Raw genomic sequence first — 24678 nt, 5'->3', positions numbered from 1 at the left:
TTAAGATAATTATAGTTTTTATAATGACTTTGAAACCTAAGTGTTAATTTTAAATCTTTTTACAATCCATGTGATAAGTGTGTTATAGATTAATTAGGTACTGGAGAGTTCTGAATGTCGTTTTACGTAGCGAAGAGTTCTGAATGTCATTTTACGTAGCGGAGAGTTCTGAATATCATTTATGTACTGGAGAGTTCTGAATGTCATTTACGTACCGAAGCATTCTGAATGTCATTTACATATTGGAGAGTTCTGAATGTCATTTTACGTACCGAACATTTTATGTACCGAAGCATTCTGAATGTCATTTACATATTGGAGAGTTCTGAATGTCATTTTCGCACCAGAGAGTTCAGAATGTCATTTATGTACTGGAGAGTTCTGAAGGTCATTTATATACTGGAGAGTTCTGAATGTCGAGTTTGAGAACAGTATTGCTAAAGAGAGCAGACAAGTCTATTAGAACCTGAATCATAGCAGAATTCTCAGTCAAACGAAGCTTTATAAGATGGCGATTATGTACCATTAATGAACGAAGTACACCAAACACCCTTCAAGCTAAAGAGTTCCATATCTTTTTGTAAGGAGAACCTTTCTGTAGGGTTAATTTTGATGGTAATTATTTCAAAAGTGTTAGCACTAATGAGGGTTGTTTAACATCTGATTAGGAATGTCATCACAGAGATAGGTAGGTGATCTCCCCTTTGATGTTCTTATCTTGGTGTGCACTGCCGTGGTGAGGTAAGAATTGTTGTCGTCATATTAATTCAGTTCTTGAATACTTTTGACTCATCAGTCTGTAGCATTGTCTGTGTTAGATAGGCCCGGTGTAAGGTACGGACTGTGTCAGATAGGCCCGGTGTAAGGTACAGACTGTGCCAGATAGGCCCGGTGTAAGGTACGGACTGTGTCATATAGGCCCCGTGTAAGGTACGGACTGTGTCATATAGGCCCCGTGTAAGGTACGGACTGTGTCATATAGGCCCGGTGTAAGGTACGGACTGTGTCAGATAGGCCCGGTGTAAGGTACGGACTGTGTTAGATAGGCCCGGTGTAAGGTACGGACTGTGTCAGATAGGCCCGGTGTAAGGTACGGACTGTGTCATATAGGCCCGGTGTAAGGTACGGACTGTGTCAGATAGGCCCGGTGTAAGGTACGGACTGTGTCAGATAGGCCCAGTGTAAGGTATGGACCATGTTAGATAGGCCTGGTGTAAGGTAAGGTATGGACTGTGTTAGATAGGCCCGGTGTAAGGTACGGACCGTGTCAGATAGGCCCGGTGTAAGGTATGGACCGTGTCAGATAGGCCCGGTGTAAGGTACGGACTGTGCCAGATAGGCCCGGTGTAAGGTACGGACTGTGTCAGATAGGCCCGGTGTAAGGTACGGACTGTGCCAGATAGGCCCGGTGTAAGGTACGGACTGTGTCATATAGGCCCGGTGTAAGGTACGGACTGTTTCAGATAGGCCCGGTGTAAGGTATGGACCGTGTTAGATAGGCCCGGTGTAAGGTATGGACCGTGTTAGATAGGCCAGAGGCGTGTTCAGTATGGCGTGCACTCACAAAAGTGCTCACATGACAATAAATGGGTGATCCGGAATGGTAAAGTGTGCTCGCGCATACATTCAAAATGGCGGCATCCATTGTATGTAAACGGTGTGAAGTACATGTTGAAGTGTTTGTGTTATTTTTCCAGTAAAAAAAATAAATTTATAGTGCATGATTGTCGTTATTTTCATCAGTAAATCCTTACCAGAATGACAGCAGCCACAGATTTCATCAGTCACAGAAAATGTGTATGATAAGCTCTCGTCATTGCTTGAAAGTCAGTTTCTCCATGTTCAATACATTGGACGCCATCTTGGTTTTTCTGGCGAACAGTTAGGTTGGTTGGTACTTGTGCACTCGAGAACGCATGCGCATACAGGTATGTTAGAAGCAAGCGCCCACTTTTGCTCGAGAGCGAACGCTATCCTGAACACGCCTTGTGTTAGGCATTGACTGACTTGCTGTATTTCCCCCTAAACATACCCCTCTCACCCACCCAAAACACAAAGGATAAAATAAATGGCAACTTTGAACCAATACTATTAGGAGATGTTTGCTGTAGATTTTCGCTGTAACTGTTAATTTACAGTATCAGATATAAATATCAAAAATTTATTGAAAAGACTAAAGTTGTTCAAAGCCTTAAATAAAGTTCCCTTTGAAAAAAATAATGAAAGAAAACAATACCATTAACATAAATGTAGGCCAAAACAAGATTAACACATTTTAATTCCCTCTACATTCAGAAAGATTCATTATCAGATGATTAAAAAGTTTGTGTTCAGGAGCAGATCCTGTTTCTTTTACCTGTACAGGTAAAATAGACACCAATTACTATCTAATATATCATAGCTCTATGGAAAGTTCATGTGAACTTAAATACTCAATAAAAGTTTATACATTTTTAGATTTATGTTTTACCTCACACTTGCCATTTCATCCCACCTCTGTATTGTGGGGTCTCCTTGATAGTTTACCTAGATCACTACCTTGTTACCTGGTCACTAAAGGTAACACATGCTATACTATATGTGGCTGTCAGCATCTCGGGTTTAAAGTTGATGGGGGACTGGTGTAAAGTTGATGAGGGACTGGTGTAAAGTTGATGGGGGACTGGTGTAAAGTTGATGGTCGACTGGTGTAAAGTTGATGGTCGACTGGTGTAAAGTTGATGAGGGACTGGTGTAAACTTGATGGTCGACTGGTGTAAAGTTGATGGGGGACTGGTGTAAAGTTGATGGTCGACTGGTGTAAAGTTGATGAGGGACTGGTGTAAAGTTGATGGTCGACTGGTGTAAAGTTGATGGGGGACTGGTGTAAAGTTGATGGTGGACTGGTGTAAAGTTGATGGTCGACTGGTGTAAAGTTGATGGGGGACTGGTGTAAAGTTGATGGGGGACTGGTGTAAAGTTGATGGTCGACTGGTGTAAAGTTGATGGGGGACTGGTGTAAAGTTGATGGTCGACTGGTGTAAAGTTGATGGGGGACTGGTGTAAAGTTGATGGTCGACTGGTGTAAAGTTGATGGTCGACTGGTGTAAAGTTGATGGGGGACTTTTCAGGTCTGCGTCAACACACCTGTATAGTTATTCCTTAGATTCCGTAGGCATGAAGTAATGCTATACAAACAGCTATATGTGGTTGTTAGCATCTCAGGTGTAAATTTGATGAGGGACCTTTCAGGTCTGCATCAACAAACCTGTATAGTTAGTTTCCCTAGGCATGAAGTAATGCTATACAAAACAGGTGTGTAAACTTTTTACCTACTTACCGATGACTGATTGTTATCTCAGGACAATGAAATATTGTTTTATACAGCAGACAGAAAATGTTGCCGTGCCTGAGGATAAAGTTGATTCATTGCCTAAGCCGTATATAACTGAAAAAAATATTTAATGTAGAAATATTGTAAGATAATTTAAATACATGTGCCTAAATTTGTTAGACATAAATTGTAAGAAGTGCCCGGCTTATGTTGTAATTAATTGAAATGATGCTACAGATAGCTCTTAGATACATTTTATTGTGGCAACACGAATATATAACACTGTAGATTTTAGATACGGTACATTTAATGAAAACGAGAAGCTGTCATCTTCTAGAAAGGAGGCTTCTCTAGTCAGGGATGTTACACACTGGAAATATTGAAATAATTTTAAGTTGTAATAAAATGCTGGTATATATATAACCTCTGAAGATGTTGAGACTGGATTGTAAAGATTTCCAGATGGTAGATGATATATGCCAACAAGTATCTAAACACAAAGCATGTGTTAGGGTAAATAAACATGGAATTCAGTGTTGTAAATTATAATATACAGAAACATGTGTGTCTGGTTGTACATGTGGCACAGAGAGAAGGGGACTCATCAGTGATGGCTCTCCTCAAACATAGGCCCAGATTGAAGCCCAGGTAGTATAAGGGTTTAGAAAGTTTTATTGCTGTAAGAGGAGGTTCCAGATACATAATTTGTCACATACAAGTAGTCAAGAAAGAATAAACATGCTAACATCCCGAGGATGGTTTAAAATTTCATTTAGAAAACTTGATAATTACAGTTATTAGAAGTAAGGAACTTTAAATACAGGCCATTAGATAATATATATACACATACTTGCCAGCTGGTCCCTAGGATAGAGGGAGGTTAGGGAAGGGATCTCGGGGAGAGGGCTGGGGAAGGGATCTCGGGGAGAGGGGTAGGGAAGGGATCTCGGGGAGAGGGGTAGGGAAGGGATCTCGTGGGGAGGGGTAGGGAAGGGATCTCATGGGAGAGGGGTAGGGAAGGGATCTCGGGGAGAGGGGTAGGGAAGGGATCTCGGGGAGAGGGGTAGGGAAGGGATCTCGGGGAGAGGGGTGAGGAGTCTTGTGGAAAGGGGTTCTTGTGGGGAGGGGTAGGGAAGGGATTTCGTGGGGAGGGGTAGGGAAGGGATCTCGGGGAGAGGGGTAGGGAAGGGATCTCGTGGGGAGGGGTAGGGAAGGGATCTCATTGGGAGGAGGAGGAGGAGTTTCATGGTGGGAAGGAGATGAAAAGGGATCTAAGGAGAGAGCTTATTGGAGTATTGGGGGGTGGGGGTGGGGGGTGGGGGGGGGGGGGGTTGTAGTTCAGGACTCTGGAGTGGTGTGGAAAGTGAAAAGTGAAAGAATGTATTGGGAGGTGAAAAGTCTAGTGGGGAAAAGGGACTTGAGGAGGTGTAGGAGTAACAGGTGTATATCAGGGGTAAGCGTCTTCATCCATGACACCTGTCATGTTAGTCCATTCCATGTAATGTCCTCAATAATAAAACAACATGGTACGACACCTGTGATAGTACTCAGGAAAAAGAGTATTACTCCATGATAGGAAGCTTTAGTCTTGTCTATTGTCTTCATTACATTAACACCTGACAACTTCCATTCAACACTTGTGTTTGTGTAGTCAGCATACAAATTAACTATTTCATCTACATGCTCTCATTGTCCATAGCACACTTAGTCGTTCATAAGCTGATATAAGCCTAACAGCACTCATGAAAGGTGGTCACATTCAAGAAAGAAAAAATGATGGCTTTAAACATCTAAAAGTCTGTGTCAACATGGAATGGACATTACCTAGCTAATCATTGATGAGCGTGCACAAATGGCATTTACTCTTAAAATCATTTCACAAGTTTTTGTTCTTGTTGTTAGCATTTTTCCCCAGACGTGTGTCACTGCATCAATGTCATAATGATGTAGTCTGTAGTCTTCGTCGTCAATGGTCGAGCAGGGTGGTAAATGATTAGAGTTTAGTGGCGTTCACAGAATGTCTTGTAACCTTCTGTAGTGACGTTCACGGAATGTCTTGTAACATTCTGTAGTGACGTTCACGGAATGTCTTGTAACATTCTGTAGTGACGTTCACGGAATGTCTTGTAACATTCTGTATTGACGTTCACGGAATGTCTTGTAACCTACTGTAGTGACGTTCACGGAATGTCTTGTAACCTTCTGTAGTGACGTTCACGGAATGTCTTGTAACATTCTGTAGTGACATTCACGGAATGTCTTGTAACATTCTGTAGTGACGTTCACGGAATGTCTTGTAACATTCTGTAGTGACGTTCACGGAATGTCTTGTAACCTACTGTAGTGACGTTCACGGAATGTCTTGTAACCTTCTGTAGTGACATTCACGGAATGTTTTGTAACCTACTGTAGTGACATTCACGGAATGTCTTGTAACCTGCTGTAGTGACGTTCACGGAATGTCTCGTAACCTCCTGTAGTGACGTTCACGGAATGTCTCGTAACCTACTGTAGTGACGTTCACGGAATGTCTCGTAACCTACTGTAGTGACGTTCACGGAATGTCTCGTAACCTACTGTAGTGACGTTCACGGAATGTCTCGTAACCTACTGTAGTGACGTTCACGGAATGTCTCGTAACCTACTGTAGTGACGTTCACGGAATGTCTCGTAACCTACTGTAGTGACGTTCACGGAATGTCTCGTAACCTACTGTAGTGACGTTCACGGAATGTCTCGTAACCTACTGTAGTGACGTTCACGGAATGTCTTGTAACCTACTGTAGACAACACTCAATGTCTCATTTCTGTAATGATCCAGGTATTCTATCATTAAATACAGCAGATGTTGTTAATTAACAGTAAACCTGTATGATATCTGATGGTCCTGATAGTGGGATTGTGTTGGCTGTCTCCATCACAGATGTGGAGTTTCATCATTAAAAATATTATAATGATTCAGATCTGTATTTATTTCATCTTTTAATGTTTTAAGTTTACTTGCCAAGTCGGTTGTAGTAACTGGCGGACTATATAGCATTGATTTAATGGTGGAAATGTTTAAATGTCTACAAAGTACATAAACCCATGACATCATTACAATGATTCTAACCCTGTACTGATGTAAATCTCGGTGTGGTATTTTGACTACAGATGTTAAAAGCTCAATATAACCCAGTACAGGGTTGATAGAGGTCCACCACCACTCTATGGTGGGTAGAGATAGCCATATTGTCCAGACCTATCCCAGGATAGCTGTAGGGTTACATTTACACAATCAGTTAAAGTCAGGTTATTGAAGACTTTTGTGTAACTGTTCGTGGTTAGCTGTTAAGACTGGTCAATTTGAGGGCTATCTTGTTAGGACGATCACGACTAGACTGGTCAATTTGAGGGCTATCTTGTTAGGACGATCACGTCTGATGTAATCTCGGCTTTAAACTTTGTGTCATGAACAGTTTACTACTAAATTATAGTCGATTGTAAAAGTTTGGAGTCCTGATAAGAGGCGAAGTGTTTGTTTGCTTTGATTATTAAAGAAATAAAAAGGTGTATCGACAGTCTGGATTGGTGAGATTTCTTGATAATACTGTCTGCAGGCAAATGAACTCAGTCACATCTCTTCATTTAAGCTTGTTGATACAACAATTATTTTTACAAACTTTACAAAATGAGAAAATATTGCTTTCTGTACTTGTAACGTGCCATTGTTTTGTTTGTACATTCAAGAGATAATACCAGTGTGAATGGTATATATTGGGATGTATTCCAACTCACACAAAACAAACCTTCCCTAATCCTATATTTCTGTCATAATTCCACCTAGATAGCAATGTATTCATTCCATTAATGACAACAACATTTGATCTCAATTAAAGTGTCCTAAATGATCAAGTTCAACAATAGTTTTGAAGGTCAGTTGAAAGCTTGTCCAGTTTGGACAATTGCCATTTAATCTAAAAGCTGATTTATGATTGTGTCAGATAAATAGTCAATGAAACTGAAAACTTAACATTGCCTGATAAAATGTAGCAGCTATGTAGTCTTGAACAAGTTGAAGGGCAGCTGTATTGCTGCTCAAACAGAACAGAGTCAATAAAGAATTATGAGATGCATTCAGCATACCTAACATGGAGCTGAATCGTTGATGACCTTTTGACCTCTGTGATTGAGTGTAGAGTGTGTCATTGAGGATGATTCTCTCTGGTCAAGGGGATTACAAGGACGTATTGTAAAACTGTAAAACCTCACATTCCATAAAGCCTCAGAAGCTATAAAGCTAAAAGGGAGTTCATTCAAAGTCATGAAGGGCAACTCTAAGTCATGAAGGCCAACTCTGGTTGAATGAGTTGAAAAAGACACCATGATAACAACTGAACTGTGGTATAATCTAAAATCCTGTTAGAGGATAATTACCCCCAACCAAGTCTGAACCAAGATTACTTTCACTTTCACAATCAACATCTAAATGTAAAAAGCCATTTTGAATACTTCATGACCCCACAGCTTCTGTAGTTTGGTCAGACTTGGATAAGTGATGATAAAGCTATTGTATAAATTCCTTTTACAAATAAACAGTTAACAATACTGAAACTTCGTTGGAGATAAGTTGGATTGTTTTCACCTGAGTGAAAGTAGGAATGGAAGTATTTCACATTGTATGTACCCAGCAGCTCTCTAATGTTACTACTGACCGAGATTAATGACCATACACTGGTCAAACATCCTAATGGGTGTAGATTCCATTTGGAGCCGAGTGATGACCATTGTGGGTTCTGTGTCAGCGTCTGCCATTATTTGTACTGACCAACACTGCTGTTGACTCTGGGTACCCACAGAGTCTTTATCTGTTGTTTAGAATCAATTTATATTATTGCTTTCAGCCTGGTATTTGTTGTGGTTGTTTAACAATCTTACTGTACTAATGTGACTCTATTGATATCAGGTGTTATAGTTGGAAGTTTGACTTCAAAATTCAACAATGAATATAAAGGAGTTATGGACTAATTAAAAGTGTATCTAAACAGTGTTCACTGACATGGTACTGGTTATCAATGACCCTACACATGTTGCTCTCCCTCCCATCTTGCCTTCTGTCTTTATTGAGTTAAGTATTGACCTTGGCTGTTGACCTTGGTGTGTTTCTGTACCTCTAAGGGAAGGGGAGGAGTTTGAAGTGTATACGACAGAATATAAAGGAGCTACGGACTGTATTAATGTTGATGTAATCCTATACCACCCATGGTTAGGTGGAAAATCATTATCCTGTACTGAAATGTGTTAATCAATTCTTCATTGTTAAGGCTCAATCAATTCTTCATTGGTAAGGTTCTTTCATTTCAGTTGATTTACCAATTCATATTGAAATAATTTTTTCCTAAATATAAAATTTCTCACAATATGTTATATCTCTAAAAATGTTTGAAAATTAGTTTTGACTTCAATTGAAAATTAAACATCAATAATTAGCATTTAAGTTTGTGACTGTCCTCCATTGTTTACACTGTATGTCTGGATATGATCAGTGTATACTAAGTATGACAGTGGCAGCAATGATACAGGAGCAGGATTAAAGCCCTGGTAAGGGAGATAATCCAGGGTAATACCCGCTACTATTGATGAGAGGGTCAAAGGTCAATAGGGATCAATGTCTATCATAGAAATTCCTGATTTTGGTTACGATTATTGATTAAGGATAACTCTAGAGTCTGTTGGTTCTCTTCTCTGAGCCCGATGTGTATTCCTTCTGTGTGTATGTGGATTATTATAGACAGATTCTTTAAATTCTCAAGTGTTCTGACAAGATGTTAACTCAATTTTGACATAAAGGTCAATAGATGACCTCTAGGTATATCAAAGATCTGGGTATGTGTTGGAATTTCTAGTGACCTGTCAGGGACACCTGAGGGGTCAGTAGGTCAAACCAATCACTTTAATTTACTACAAGGGAAGCTATAGATCTGGACAATTGACCTCCACGGTGACCATCATGTGTGGCCAATTATATCACCTTTTGACCAGGGTAGTATGGTACCCAGCCTACTCTTATTCTTTACCTGATTCAACTTAAATGATACAAGAAGTATAGCTCTTCAAACAAAGCATGGGATATAGAACTGTAGCTTTGAACTAAGAGAAATGTTTTAAAATGATTGAAATTTGCATGTCAGAAACACTGCGAAGTTTATAAAGATGTGCTTACACTGATGTGATACTTTAGTAGCATTCAAAATAAAAAAAAAATTGTTACTTTTTGAATTAAAAAGAAATCCTAAAAGGTTAGAAATAGGAACAAAAAGATAAGATAAAACACCCAATGAATTGTTAAGAGTGGGGATATTGAGTGGGGACGTGGCCACTTGCTGAGCGGTGAAGTGAGCCCCCAGCTTGTCGTGAAGTGAGCCCCTAGCCTGTCCTGAGTGCCCTGTGATGTGTATAGAGCTATTCTATTGACAGTTACCTACTCCTGTACTAGATAAGTACTTCTTAAGATCTCATCCACCATCTTGTTAAACCTATTGTAATAAATTTCTCAGTTTTATATTTCTTGGTTTTCCTTCCAAATAGCACAGATAGCTTTCTGGGTAAATACATTGGACTATCTTGAGCAATCTTTTTCGTAACTTAAATTTTAAAATGTTTGCTTTATTTCACACAATAATCTTGTGAGCAGTATTGAAGGTCAGTAAGTGAGATTAAGAGGTCAGCATTAATCAGATAGAGTTATCTCCTCTCTGGTGTTATCAGGACTCTCAGTAGATATCTTTCCTTTGTTTGCATAATCATTTCACAGGAGTTTTTCTGTAATATGTTGAAAAATTTCCTATTGTTTAGAAGATATTAACTATATATATTTTGATGAGACAATTGAAATTTGTATTTGAATTTACTCTGATCTAATTGAAATGGCTCTAATGAAATATCAACTATATATATTATATTCTAATGAAAATTACTCTGAAGTTATCTCCCCTTGACAATTTTCAGACCAGAAACAATTATCTTAACCTTTTCATATACAAACTGAATTATCTAAATTGTATATCAATGCATTTTAGGTAGAAAATATGATAATTATTTAAAAGGCAATGGATGACGATTCAGATTGTATTTGTGTGAAAATAGTAAATAATCCTGTAAACGTTATGTATAAATAAAATACAGTATAATGGGATATTACTAATACAAGTATCTAATAATCCGCATCAAAGGGATGTTTGACATCAGGGCCATGTTTATACAGGTGTGACCCTAATGCAGCTGATAAACACGCATATAACCCGGGGTACAGGAATGGACAGGTAGATAAGGACAGAGAATATTGTATAGATAAGGCACAGTCTATAATCACAGACTTAAATCCAAACTCTGGACACAAGGATAATGGCACAAAAACCATTTTGTTTTATGGGTTTGACATCAAACTAGATTTGTGGGGATGTAGTTTGATCACGTTTCTGATAATGACTGGAGTGGGTGGTGGGGGCCATATATGGAGGTTGTATTTTTTTTTTTTTTTGTGGGGGTGGGGAGTATAGGGGGTTGATCTGTTGTGAATTGTCAGGACAGACTTGCAGTACACATGATATAGGTTGTGTCACTTCTAAATTAGTTGTTTTTGTGGATTGTACATTGTCAGGTGCTAAACCACAGACCATGTTGGCTAAGTGAAGCATATATATCTCTTAATTAATGATTAAGTTAAAAACATGTCTTCAAATCAAAACCATGTACATGTAAGTATAATTTATCTGTCGACATATTAATTAGAGAAACCACTTCCTATCTACAATATAAGTATAGTCCACACGTTGTTGACTTTGAATTACCCAGGTTATTTTTATGCATAAAGCTGGCCTCCAGTAGTTAGCTGTCGTTGTTGTGACTAATTTGAATGTAGTCTGCCTCGCCTTCTCATTCTTGAATACCCTACAAATAGACAATTTCTGTGCTTTTTATTACCTCAATCAGCAATCACTTTGATTAGCATTCTTGATAATTATGCTTGCCATTGTCCCTCACCAGTAAATTATTTATCTGAATTATTTTCCAGTTGCCTCTGGAGTAAAATGCAGTCATTCATTATTTAAAGAACTGCAGGTTCGCTCCAGGTAATTTCCAGGTTGCTGAGCTAATTAGAGTTCAGTAGGAATGGTTCACTTTGTTACAATCCTACAAACTCCGGATAAAAACATCGGCTGTATTATCTTACATTGTAATCTATAATTCATTATATCAGTTTCCCTGATTAAAAATTTCCCTCAAATTGTCATTTAACATGTCATTTCCTGATAGAAAACATCACAATAATGGAGAAATGATGGAAGTCCGTACCTGTATAACATAGAAAACAGGCTCATTCATCCATGTTTTAGAAGCTAATAGAGTTATTTCTGAATGTATTTGTGTGATTTATGTGGATTTTTGTGTTCAATATTTACCTGGTGGACGGTGAAATCATGCCACTCTCGTCCCACCCAGAAATGAACACAAGGGACAGGACTTCTCACGTCCCAAACATTACAGGACGCCGCTGTCAATGGTGTAATCCCTACCCCACAATAGATACCTTGTGGTTGGTTACTCCTGTGACACAACCCATCTAAATCTGATTCTATTAAATCTTCATTTCCGTAGATTCTGATTAAATTCAGGTGTTTGCAGCATATCCTGTGTTGTGTATGCCTCATTAGGGATGATACAGGTGTAAAACCTCCTGTCTAGGGATTTGTGTGTCATGTTCACCTGTACAAGTATCAATAATGGACATCTGGCCTGATGATAGAATCCGGTCAACCTGTTCTCAAAGGTCAAACATTTACAATAGATACATAATACTTAAGTCAAAATAACTTAAGGAAATCTGCTAACTCATTATAAGTGTGATTCTGTAGAAGTGTTATCTCCCTCAAGTATTGAATTGAAATTTCGAAGTGTTATGAAATTTCTTGTATAGCTTTCAAACTCAAAATAGTTGCAATAAGATTGATCCTTAAATTCTATTTTGTAACAACGTGTCACTATATATATATAAGCTTTGAATTGGCATGTCACAATCTTAGGTACCATATAGCCTTAAGTCTCCATGTCGCAGTGAGGTAGCATACATCCTTAAGTTTCCATGTCACAGTGAGGTAGCATACATCCTTAAGTTTCCATGTCACAGTGAGGTAGCATACATCCTTAAGTCTCCATGTCGCAGTGAGGTATCATACATCCTTAAGTCTCCATGTCACAGTGAGGTACCATACATCCTTAAGTCTCCATGTCGCAGTGAGGTACCATACATCCTTAATTTTCCATGTCGTAGTGAGGTACCATACAGCCTTAAGTCTCCATGTCGCAGTGAGGTACCATACATCCTTAATTTTCCATGTCGTAGTGAGGTACCATACAGCCTTAAGTTTCCATGTCGCAGTGAGGTAGCATACAGCCTTTAGCCTCCTTGTATACTTAGCAAGAACTTTCCCATTTAATGAAGGAGTTTTGATATTCATGATTAAAAACTTAAGAACAATAGTAATTATGAGAATCAAATTAGATGAGGAGCATCTTTAGTAACCTAGATCAATTAAGATTCTGTTGATAAATTACACCCCTATGAGGAGGACCTAAAGTTAATGTTGTTATAACCAATTTGTATCACATGGTGTGAGTTAGTATGTTCATTGGATACATCAACCTAGTGTCTACAAATATATCCTGTTCGCTAATTGTGTTCCTTTTTTTAAAATCACCTAACGGAAGTCTACTTTTATCACCAACTTCTGACGATAGGGAAATAAGAAAATTACCATTAAGAAGATAGGTATCCTGTTTGATGTGGGAAATCATTGTTAATTTGTTTCTGTTTGTAATAACATAACGACTAGAAAATTCATGTATATAAAATTACGTCAGTAAAAGTATATACATCGTTACGGTCTGTCCCTACTCTTTCCTGATTATTATCATAATGATATTTAGGCAGCAGCTCTAGATCTGGTGGTAATTATGAAACACATTGCACTGTATTGTATATATGTCTTCTTGTTAAATTTTGTTGTGGTTCATAAAGAATATGGACGGGGTAGGAGAGGATATGGACGGGGTAGGAGAGGATATGGACGGGGTAGGAGAGGATATGGACGGGTAGGAGGTGATATGGACGGGGTAGGAGAGGATATGGCGGGGTAGGGGGTGATATGGACGGGGTAGGAGAGGATATGGACGGGGTAGGAGAGGATATGGACAGGGTAGGAGAGGATATGGACGGGGTAGGAGGTGATATGGACGGGGTAGGAGAGGATATGGACGGGGTAGGAGAGGATATGGACGGGGTAGGAGAGGATATGGACGGGGTAGGAGGCGATATGGACGGGGTAGGAGGCGATATGGACGGGGTAGGAGGGGAAATGGACGGGGTAGGAGGTGATATGGACGGGGTAGGAGAGGATATGGACGGGTAGGAGGTGATATGGACGGGGTAGGAGAGGATATGGACGGAGTAGGAGAGGATATGGACGGGGTAGGAGGTGATATGGACGGGGTAGGAGGTGATATGGACGGGGTAGGAGGTGATATGGACGGGGTAGGAGGTGATATGGACGGGGTAGGAGGTGATATGGACGGGGTAGGAGGGGATATGGCGGGGTAGGAGGTGATATGGACGGGGTAGGAGGTGATATGGACAGGGTAGGAGGCGATATGGACGGGGTAGGAGGCGATATGGACGGGGTAGGAGAGGATATGGACGGGGTAGGAGGTGATATGGACGGGGGTAGGAGAGGATATGGACGGGGTAGGAGGGGATATGGACGGGGTAGGAGAGGATATGGCGGGGTAGGATTTGGATGTTTGTGGCGGGGAAGGGAAGTAGAGGTGAGGGACTGGGGACATATAGGAATCAAATGATTCTCTTAGACCTGGCTGTAAGGAAAACGATTAGATATTCTGTAGAATTGCCCAGTTTTGTTTCTTAGAAAAGATTTAAAGCTGAAAAGGTCATCTAGATATTTGATCATCAAAAGTCAACAAGGCAGCATTTTGTTGTAAAGATCAAACACATGCACTGTGATATACTGGCATCACTGTGAAGTCTTATGACGTGTGTACTGACATTCGGAACAAATAATTTGTACTTATATTTATTTACTTTCATAAACCAATAATCTATTAATGAACTGGCTTACCAAAGTGTCATGCCCTGTCATCCCTTCTCACATAATTAGACTGATCTAGATCAAAGAAAGACAAAGCAAAGACTTAACTTAAAGGGGTGTTCATACAGTTTAAAACACACATTACCCCAGTAATTTGTCTCAGATTGTAGAGCAGGATTGTGAATAGGTGAAGTCCTTTGTTTTGTTTATTTCCATTAGATTACCTGAGAATTAACATGTAAAGGTGGTGACTCAGGCTCTAAAATTCCTCAGGAGGACAGACGTATGTGTTCCATGGCTTAAAGAAATGATAGACTTACACATAAAATTTGATAGACATATCACACTGTAGTATTATCAGCAGGTTATTGGTTTAATTCAAACAGGTCATAAATGTTATAGACTTAGACCATCAGGGAAAAGGTTGTAAAAAGTCATTACAAAAATAGTCACCTGCAACACTGAATGGAATAATTCTAATTTATGGTTAAAATGATCAATGACTCATGGTCTACCAGTACAGCAAAAACCAGTGCAGCAAAAATGTTGAAGTATTTATAAGGTTAATATTCAAAAAATGAAACTGTAAAGCATAATTCTTTGAATGCCAAACCTTTGTTTAATCTGTGCAAAAAGCAAAATGGAGGAATTTCTGCTCTGTCAGACAAATATGGGTAAAATAAAACTGTTTTTTGTGCTCACGGTGTAAACTGAAAATAGATTTGCATTGATGTGCAGCCGTGACCTTTGAGGTTATGTAAGTGGTTAAATACAAACCTGGCTGTTATGTAAATGGAGACATCTGTCTACATGCTAGCTGCAGTTTCGCCATGTTACCTTAAACCTTGACTCGTTACTGGTGCATCTGTCTGATTACATGTCGATCTATCATCACCTGTCAGGTATATATCCCTGAATCATCACAGGTACATAGCCAGGTAAAACTGGCATACTGACCTTTACTGCATGTTACACGGTGTGTAGTAGGCAGCACTTCCTATCTAGATCTTCAAGAAAATAAATAATAACAAACAAACAAATAAACTGTTAAACTGTTCTGAAATACCACCTAATGAAAAATGAGTGATTGATAGGGCAAGTGGGTGGGCTGGTATACTTCCACTCTCCGTAGAATACAAGGACATTTCCGGAAATCTACCCGGTACATGATATAATGGTTACCTTTGTACACATGTACACTTACGGATATATACAGGTGATGAACACCAGATCCGAAATCAAAGGGAAGTGATACGTCTGGTAACGGCTTCGTAAATTCAGCATAAGATAGGTTAGCTTACCTTAAATTTGTTGTTTAATCATCTTTGAATAATTATCACAGCGACAGAACTTCATTTCTTTATTCAAAGAAATTACAGAACAATTTCTGAAGTATCACATGAAATTATGTAAATTATTTGTGTGCAAGATGACCATACTTTGGCCTTGATAACAAGAAGTAAAGCAAGGCTGATTCGGCTAGAGAAGGTGATTTGTCTGTTAGTATGTAGAATTAATGTGTAATAGACTGTATTATTGAGGTTACCATGGAACTCCAAGGGTGTAATAGACTGTATTATTGAGGTTACCATAGAACTCCAAGGGTGTAATAGACTGTATTATTGAGGTTACCATAGAACTCCAAGGGTGTAATAGACTGTATTATTGAGGTTACCATGGAACTCCAAGGGTGTAATAGACTGTATTATTGAGGTTACCATAGAACTCCAAGGGTGTAATAGACTGTATTATTGAGGTTACCATAGAACTCCAAGGGTGTAATAGACTGTATTATTGAGGTTACCATAGAACTCCAAGGTTGTTACATGTTTTAATTCACTTTATTTGATCCTAATTGTGTCGTATCTTGTTTTGGTTGGTGGCGAACTCCATTGTTTATGATATCTACATGCTAACTTGCTAAGTACGAATTGATTTAACAGGGTTTTTTTTCCTCACAAATTAGTATGCAATTTGACTTTAGTTGCAATCATTCCAGTACAAAGTAATAATAGTTGTATTTCTGGTTAGGTAAATCAGGTTCACCTGGAATGTATATTTTTCTGATGACAAACATTTCAAACATTCTCTGGTGATTCACATCATGAACATCAAATCAGTTTATAGACACTAAATTTGTGTGGACAGTACTATCCAAAGATTACAAATGGAGAGGCTGAACACTAAATTTGTATGGATGTTATCACATCATTACAGAAACTGAATTTGTATGGATGTTATCACATCATTACAGACACTAAATTTGTATGGATGTTATCACATGATTACAGAAACTAAATTTGTATGGATGTTATCACATCATTACAGACACTAAATTTGTATGGATGTTATCACATCATTACAGAAACTAAATTTGTATGGATGTTATCATATGATTACAGATGGAGAGCCTGAACACTAAATTTGTATGGATGTTATCACATCATTACAGACACTAAATTTGTATGGATGTTATCACATCATTACTGACACTAAATTTGTATGGATGTTATCACATCATTACAGACACTAAATTTGTATGGATGTTATCACATCATTACAGACACTAAATTTGTATGGATGTTATCACATCATTACAGAAACTGAATTTGTATGGATGTTATCACATCATTACAGAAACTGAATTTGTATGGATGTTATCACATCATTACAGAAACTAAATTTGTATGGATGTTATCATATGATTACAGATGGAGAGCCTGAACACTAAATTTGTATGGATGTTATCACATCATTACAGACACTAAATTTGTATGGATGTTATCACATCATTACAGACACTAAATTTGTATGGATGTTACCACATCATTACAGAAACTGAATGTGTATGGATGTTATCACGTGATTACAGATGGAGAGGCTGAACACTAAATATTCGTGTCAGATGCAGGTGTGCTCAACACTATGACTTACATGTATAAACTTCTATATGACTTGTCACCTAACAGGTGTTTTATGCTGTCCTGTACACGTAAAACATCACCGCCATTCTACTGTAACATCATAGTCCTATATCATATCTATTGTCAACAACAAAATTATCAACTTATATCCATCCTAGACTGATTTTATCAAATAAAAATTAAAAAATTTACATTTCACACTGTAAAAACTGAGACCTGTATACATAAACGGGTGTTGATGTTTCATGGCATGAAATATGACAAAAAAATTAGTATACTTCAAACACGCCGAGGTTATAAATCACTGACAATGTGGCTGTAATATTTTAATATTTGTGTATACCATCAGGATACTGCTGATTCCCTAATGTTATACTGAAATGTGGAAGTCACATGGGAAGCGGTATCTATAGGGACTTGGACAAATGTACCCCTTCAATTCTTACGTCTGAGTATTTGTATTCTTACCTGTACTTATGTGTACATACCTCCATGTGTTACAGGCGTACCTACGGGAAGGCGTGGCTCTACAACACCTGGGACAACATGGAGACGCGCTGGCCGCTCTCTCCTCTGGTCTGGCTCAGGACTCAGCCAATTCCCAGCTTCTGTCGGGCCTCGTGGATACCGCCTTGAAGTCTCCTCTCAAAGGTAAAACTACTGTATATTTAGCTTCAATAAAAAAAATTTAAAAATTTATCTTGAAAAATTGAATAATTAAAAACTAAAATTGTTCACTGATGGTAAAAGTTTTTAAAATGTAACTATAGTGAGGGAGAAGTCTGAACTACCAACCAAACAAATACATGGCCCTGAACTGTTCAGTTTTATGGTGTCCTATACTCTTGGATTCATACTTAGAAACTTTTGTATCTGTTTTAAACCGTTTTATTTATTGAACAGTAAAATGACCTTCATAACAAAATATTGAAGAAAAAGACATTTATGCATTGTTTTGCTGTTACAGAAAAATTGGGGCCAGTGTTTCACCAGCTGCAAAAGTTAAAACTGAACCAAAGTCCATTTGTCATCATCTCTGTGATTGGTCAGGAATTACTGGCCTCGGGTCACTACAGTGCTTCTGTGACAATGTTAGAGGCAGCATTGACCATCGGCACCTGCAGCCTCAAACTGCGGGGATCGGTGTTCTCCGCCCTCAGCAGTGCATACTGGGGCATGGGCAAGATCGACGGCGCTATCACCAACATGCAACATGATCTGTCTGTGGCAAAGTCATTGGGTAGGTATCTTAGGTTTTGTATTGCATACACCTGTACTGGTCACATGTACTGGTCACATGTACGTGGGGCCTGTACTGGTCACCTATACTGGTCATCTGTACTGGTCACCTGTACTGATAAAGGTATGTACGTAGATACTGATATAGGTATGTAGTCTGCCCCTACTACATCATAGTACTGTACCCGAGTATTACCCGAGCGTTAAAATGTGACGATGGTCACACAGATAAAACCAAGTCAACCTACGGTCGATATACTTCAAATTAACATTGACGTAGCTGGAGAAAGTTATGAGCATGTAATGAACTTAAGATTCTGAATGGCACCATTGCCTATGTTAGACGCACTTCATTGCTCTTCTGTGTAAACGGGTCAGCTATATTCGTAGTATTAGTATGTTTAAAATGTTGTTAAAGAAAATTATTATCCATCTCTTATAAATGCAATGTTTACACACTTACCAGAATTCAAATATTAAAATGTCATTTTAGTAAAAACCATTATTTTTTTATTTTTTAATACACACTTAATATCTAGTCAGTAAAGGTAAACTGTTAACTGTTAAAAGGAAATGGCAAATTTTTGAAGAAAAAAAAAAATTGATAAATTTTGATAAATCTTTTCTTTATAATAGTTTTAATGTTCAATCAATGACAATTGAGTTTATGAATATAAGCATTATAACTTGACAAATTGACCTTTAACCCGAAGTTTTTAGAGAAGACATCTGACCTTATGGAGGATAATTATCGTACATGTCTGTCACCTATCCAGTTGCTGAAATCAGGGATCTCTAGAAAAAAATACAGAAATTCCATAAATATCTGACACTTTAGGTGACTGTTAGAGAATGACCTGTGTACACAATAGACGACTAACTGTTATATAATGAGATCTATTGTCATAATGTTAAAATCACACAGATGTTTAAACATTTATCTTAATTCTCCGTCAACACAGATATTCCTGAGAAGAATTTGTAGAATGCCTTACAAAGCATGTTATCTGACTTTGAATAGGAGCAAGGAAATAATCTGTTTATGTTATATATCTATAGAAGTTCCTTCCCTTTAAAACATACTTATACAGGTATACAATTATAAGTTCCAGAGTTTAAATAGAGCAAGAAAAATGCTCTTTTAAATACTGTCAATAGAGGAATATGTTTTGTAAAATATTGACATTCCATTGGAACCGAATGGACTTAGATATGTAGGGATAATGGACATCGCTATTTTTCCTTCGTGTGAAAGATGGGGGTAAACTGGCATGTTCCTACACCCCTGATCACCATAAAAGGAGCGACCGAGCCATGAAAACGGAGAGACATTGAGTCGTGCTAATCGCGTAGGGATCAGATGGAGGTGCGATAACAAGCTGACATGTACCTGGACCCACACCTCCGATTCATTGTTTCTACTTTTATTCGTGTAACCTGACTGGGTACTCTGTAACACATATACTAGCGCCCCCTTTACTACACCGAGACGACAATCCTATACTACGCTACAGACGACAATACCCCTCATTGATACTGATGTCCATAACAATGATGGATGCCAGTTCGGCCTCGTATGATGACTTATTTCCGTTTTCCTGTTCAGTTGTCAATCATTTGTGTTCTTGTTATGAAGTTCTATATGGGGAAGAGGTAAAACATTTCCTGACAATATTTTGACAAAATTTTGACAATTGTGAAATTCAAGATGCTTGATTGAATATCAGAATCTGTTTGTTACCTGTCGTTAAAAAGGAAAGGTATTGTTGTGTTGGGTTTGTACTCGGTTCCACTCATAGATAATTGGATCAATTTGCTCTGTGATTGTGCCCTTAGATCAGGGCTAATGGAATTAAACGGTCCAACTGTTCAATTTTAAATTTTTTAAAAACCGTTTTATCATCTGAAAAACCAATCAGAATTGTCTACATTTGTTCCTAATAAAGAAAAGAGCTACCAATCTGTTTAAAGTTAATTGATTGCACTCGTAAAAGATAAAGAAAAGAAAAAAACACTCAAGAATTTCTGAAATTTTGTCTGATAGATATTGAGATTAGAGGTATGAGTCAGTGTGATGTACAGTGTCGAGGGGAAACAATGAGTACAGGTTTTAGTGTTTTATGGCCTTTATCGTATTAAGTTTGGTATAATATCGCTCTGACAAGTGAGGTGTAAAAATGTTTAAACAAGTTATTTCTTATATGTACAATTCAAAGTAAAAAGGTGTGACATATTTGTACTTTTAATGGTTTTGTAAGTAAAGATTTAAATAGATACAATAATTTTGAAGTATACTTCCATCACACTTATGACAGACTAAATCACTATCCCAATGACCTAGAAATAGGGCTATGTACAAAGTCTCTTTTATCCTACCTGTGTTAACTTTGGTTGATCATTGGAAATGTGTTTATTACTTCATGTTTATAGGAATTATGATCAGATTAGAAGATGTGACAGGAATTATAGAAACCTTGTGGTTACCTTGTCAAATGATGAAATGAGCGATGACCTTCGTAATTGAATCTAGAGGTTATGAAGTTCAATTCCTTATGCAGTAAGATATGTTGGAAAAAATAGGAAAATACAAATTTGCCACATTCTGAAATGTCCATGATAGAAATTAACGAGTAATAATTTGTACTTACAGGTGACTTGGAAGGTGAATGTCGGGCTCACAGCAATTTAGGCTCTGCCTATTTCTCGAAGGGGCACTACAAAGAGTCCTTGACCAATCACAGATTCCAGCTTGCCCTGGCAATGAAACTAAAACATCGGGATGCAGCCGCTGCAGCACTGGGAAGCTTAGGCCACGTGTACACTGCTATCGGGGACTACCCTAATGCGCTCAACAGCCACAAACAATGTCTCTTCCTCATGAAACAATGTCACGATAAACTAGCAGAGGCTCGTGAAATCGGAAACGCTGGTGCAGTGTATTTAGCAATGGGAGAGTTCGCTCATGCAATAGAGTGTCACAACAAACATTTAGAAATGGCCAAAAGTTTGAAAAATGCAACAGAGGAAGCCAGAGCCTACAGTAATCTGGGAAGTGCCTACCATTATAGACGTGATTATGATAAAGCTATGTCCTTTCATAAACATGTATTAAGAATTGCAGAAGCAAAGACTGATCAAGTGTTAGAAGCTCGAGCCTACGCTGGGCTGGGTCATGCAGCTCGGTGTATGCAGGACTACAGCACAGCTAAAAGTTACCATGAAAAACAGCTTGAAAATGCCCTTCAGACCAAGGACAAGGTCGCTGAAGGTCGCGCATGCTCAAACCTCGGAATTATTTACCATCAGTTTGAGGATCATAAGTCAGCTCTTAAGTTACATGAGGTGCATTTGAAAATAGCCAAGAATCTTGGAGATCGTGCTAGTCAAGGTCGTGCTTTTGGTAACCTTGGTAATGCCTATTGTGCTATGGGGTCATTTGAACAAGCAATCAAATTCCATAGACAGGAGTTAAACATTTCCTCGGAGGTAAATGACCGCCACTCTGAGGGTACCACTCATGGTAACCTAGCAGTGGCCTACCAATCTATAGGAAGTTATGATAAGGCCCTACAGCACTACACTGCACACCTTAATATCTCTCGTGAGCTCAAGGACACAGTCAGCGAAGCCAAGGCCCTCTGTAACCTTGGTAACTACCATAGTTCACGTGGAAACCATGGTAGCGCTGTGAAATATTACGAGGAATACCTGAATCTTGCTCAGGAGTTACTGGATTCGGAGGGTGAGGCGAAAGCCTGCTTTAGTCTGGGATATGCACATTTCGCACTTGGTAACCACTTGGAAGCTGTGAGATATTACGAACAGGATTTATCTATAGCCCGAGAACTGAAAGACCAGATGGGCATCGCCAGAGCTTATTGCAATCTGGGATTGGCCCATACTGCACTGAAAAACTTTGAGGATGCTTTGGAGTGCCAGAAAAAGTGTTTAACTATGATGAAGAGCATGAAAAACACCAAGGGGATTTTTAGGGCACTAGGCAATATCGGTGATATTACTCTAAAGACTGGAGAAACTGCTGAAGCAATCAAAATATATAACCAGCAGCTACTTCTTGCCAAACAATGCAATAGTAAGGACCTTCTAGGTGGGGCGTATGGGGCCCTGGGGGCGGCACATCGAGTGTTAGGTCAGTTTGATAAGTCGCTTGGTTACCATACGCAGGAGTTGTCAACACGCCAGGACATGAATGACCTCCGTGGGGAATGTCGTGCACACGGAAACATCGGAAATGTTCATATGTCACTTGGAAATTATCAGAATGCATTTAAGTGTTACCAGGAACAACTAGAAAAAAGTCGTGAGTTACAAGACAGTGCATTGGAGGCACAAGCCTCGGGTAATCTCGGCATCACTAAAATGAACATGGGAATGTATGAGGAAGCCATTGGCCAGTTTGAGCAGCAGTTAGCCATGCTGGAACAGGTCAATGGTATCTTCAGTAACCATGACAAAGGACGAGCACTTGGAAACCTTGGTGATTGTTATGAAGCACTTGGAGATTTCGAGGAATCCATAAAATGTCACAACCAGTATTTAGCAATATCACAACAGACGAACAATTTATCTGACCAGGATAAAGCATATAGGGGTCTTGGTAATGCCCACAGGGCAGTTGGTAACCTACAACAAGCCCTCGTGTGTTTTGAGAAGAGACTTGTCGTTGCTCATGAACTCAACAGTTGCACAGCGAAGGCCTCGGCTTACGGAGAGCTTGGTTGTTTGCACAGCCTGCTGGGTAACTTTGAACAGGCTATCGCATGTCTACAACACCAACTGACTATTGGTACGGAGATGAATGACCAGATGTGTGAGGGCGAGGCTGCGTGCGGTCTGGGTGGGGTGTACCAACAGATGGGAGACTACGACAAAGCCCTGGAGTACCACGAGATGGACCTCCATATCTCCGAGTCCTCCAACAACAAGGCATGCCAGTGTGAGTATTAGACATTTTAGTGTTGTGATACATATAGTTAGTCCTGCCAATAGGAATACCTGTTGGTCAATAGGGAGTACAAGGTCTGCCAAAATACTGACTGGGTCATGGTCAACACAAGGTCTGTGGTTGGTATTGGGTCCATTAATTAGGGAGTTCAAGGTCTATGGTTGATACTGCGTTCATTAATTAGGGAGTACAAGGTCCGTGGTTGCTATTGGGTCCATTAATTAGGGAGTACAAGGTCTGTGGTTGGTATTGGGTCCATTAATTAGGGAGTACAAGGTCTGTGGTTGGTATTGGGTGAATTACTCAGGGAGTACAAGGTCTATGGTTGGTATTGGGTGAATTACTCAGGGAGTACAAGGTCTGTGGTTGGTATTGGGTGAATTGATCAGGGAGTACAAGGTCTGTGGTTGGTATTGGGTGAATTACTCAGGGAGTACAAGGTCTGTGGTTGGTATTGGGTGAATTACTCAGGGAGTACAAGGTCTATGGTTGGTATTGGGTGAATTACTCAGGGAGTACAAGGTCTGTGGTTGGTATTGGGTGAATTACTCAGGGAGTACAAGGTCTGTGGTTGGTATTGGGTGCAGTACCTACATGGTGTCATTTGTGATACCTGTAGGGTTTCTGATGGCCATTAGGGAGTACAAGGTCTGCCCGTAATCACTGGTCACTAGTAATTGTACAATATAGGCCTACCAGAGAAATTACCTGCAGGACAAAAAAATCCTCAAAGTGCCCCAAATATAGGTAATCAATGGATTCTGAGTTCCTATTGAACCAGATGTCATTATGATTTAGTATTGGTATGTCTATATAAAGGATGTTTTAGTACAGTTTGTATTCTGTCATTGTGTCGTATCTTTGGACTACTTCTGTATAAGTTTGTTGTGTCCCCCGGACTGCAGACGCTGACTGACACCTGTTCTATACTAGAGCTGTGATGTCGGCCAGCATTGTTTTGTGATCAGAAATCATATAGACACTCACGCACGGAGGTGTTCAATAATGTGACTTTACAGTCTATTTATAGGACTCACTTCAATAGGCACTGCAACGATTACTGAGAGATTCTATACACCGATAAAGTGATGTCAA

General features: G+C 39.1%; 1 protein-coding gene across 4 annotated transcripts in view; it reads left to right on the top strand.

Moving 5' to 3' along the window:
* LOC117333552 (tetratricopeptide repeat protein 28-like) overlaps positions 1 to 24678 on the top strand; it is a 130781-nt gene that overhangs the window by 94513 nt on the left and 11590 nt on the right. For all 4 annotated transcript variants that reach the window (XR_004533925.1, XR_004533926.1, XM_033892888.1 and 1 more), the window contains 3 exons: positions 17882 to 18029; positions 18346 to 18618; positions 21268 to 23574. Coding sequence is in view for 2 of the 4 variants with exons in the window: in XM_033892888.1 (XP_033748779.1) it covers positions 17882 to 18029; positions 18346 to 18618; positions 21268 to 23574 (2728 nt within the window). In the remaining 2 variants the exon portion in view is untranslated. The remainder of the gene's footprint in view (positions 1 to 17881; positions 18030 to 18345; positions 18619 to 21267; positions 23575 to 24678) is intronic.

This window comes from Pecten maximus, chromosome 8 (assembly GCF_902652985.1).
Source record: "Pecten maximus chromosome 8, xPecMax1.1, whole genome shotgun sequence".
Taxonomy (NCBI): Eukaryota; Metazoa; Mollusca; class Bivalvia; order Pectinida; family Pectinidae; genus Pecten; species Pecten maximus.
The sequence above is the reverse complement of the archived record's forward strand: the minus strand, read 5'-3'. Positions and strand labels throughout refer to the sequence as shown.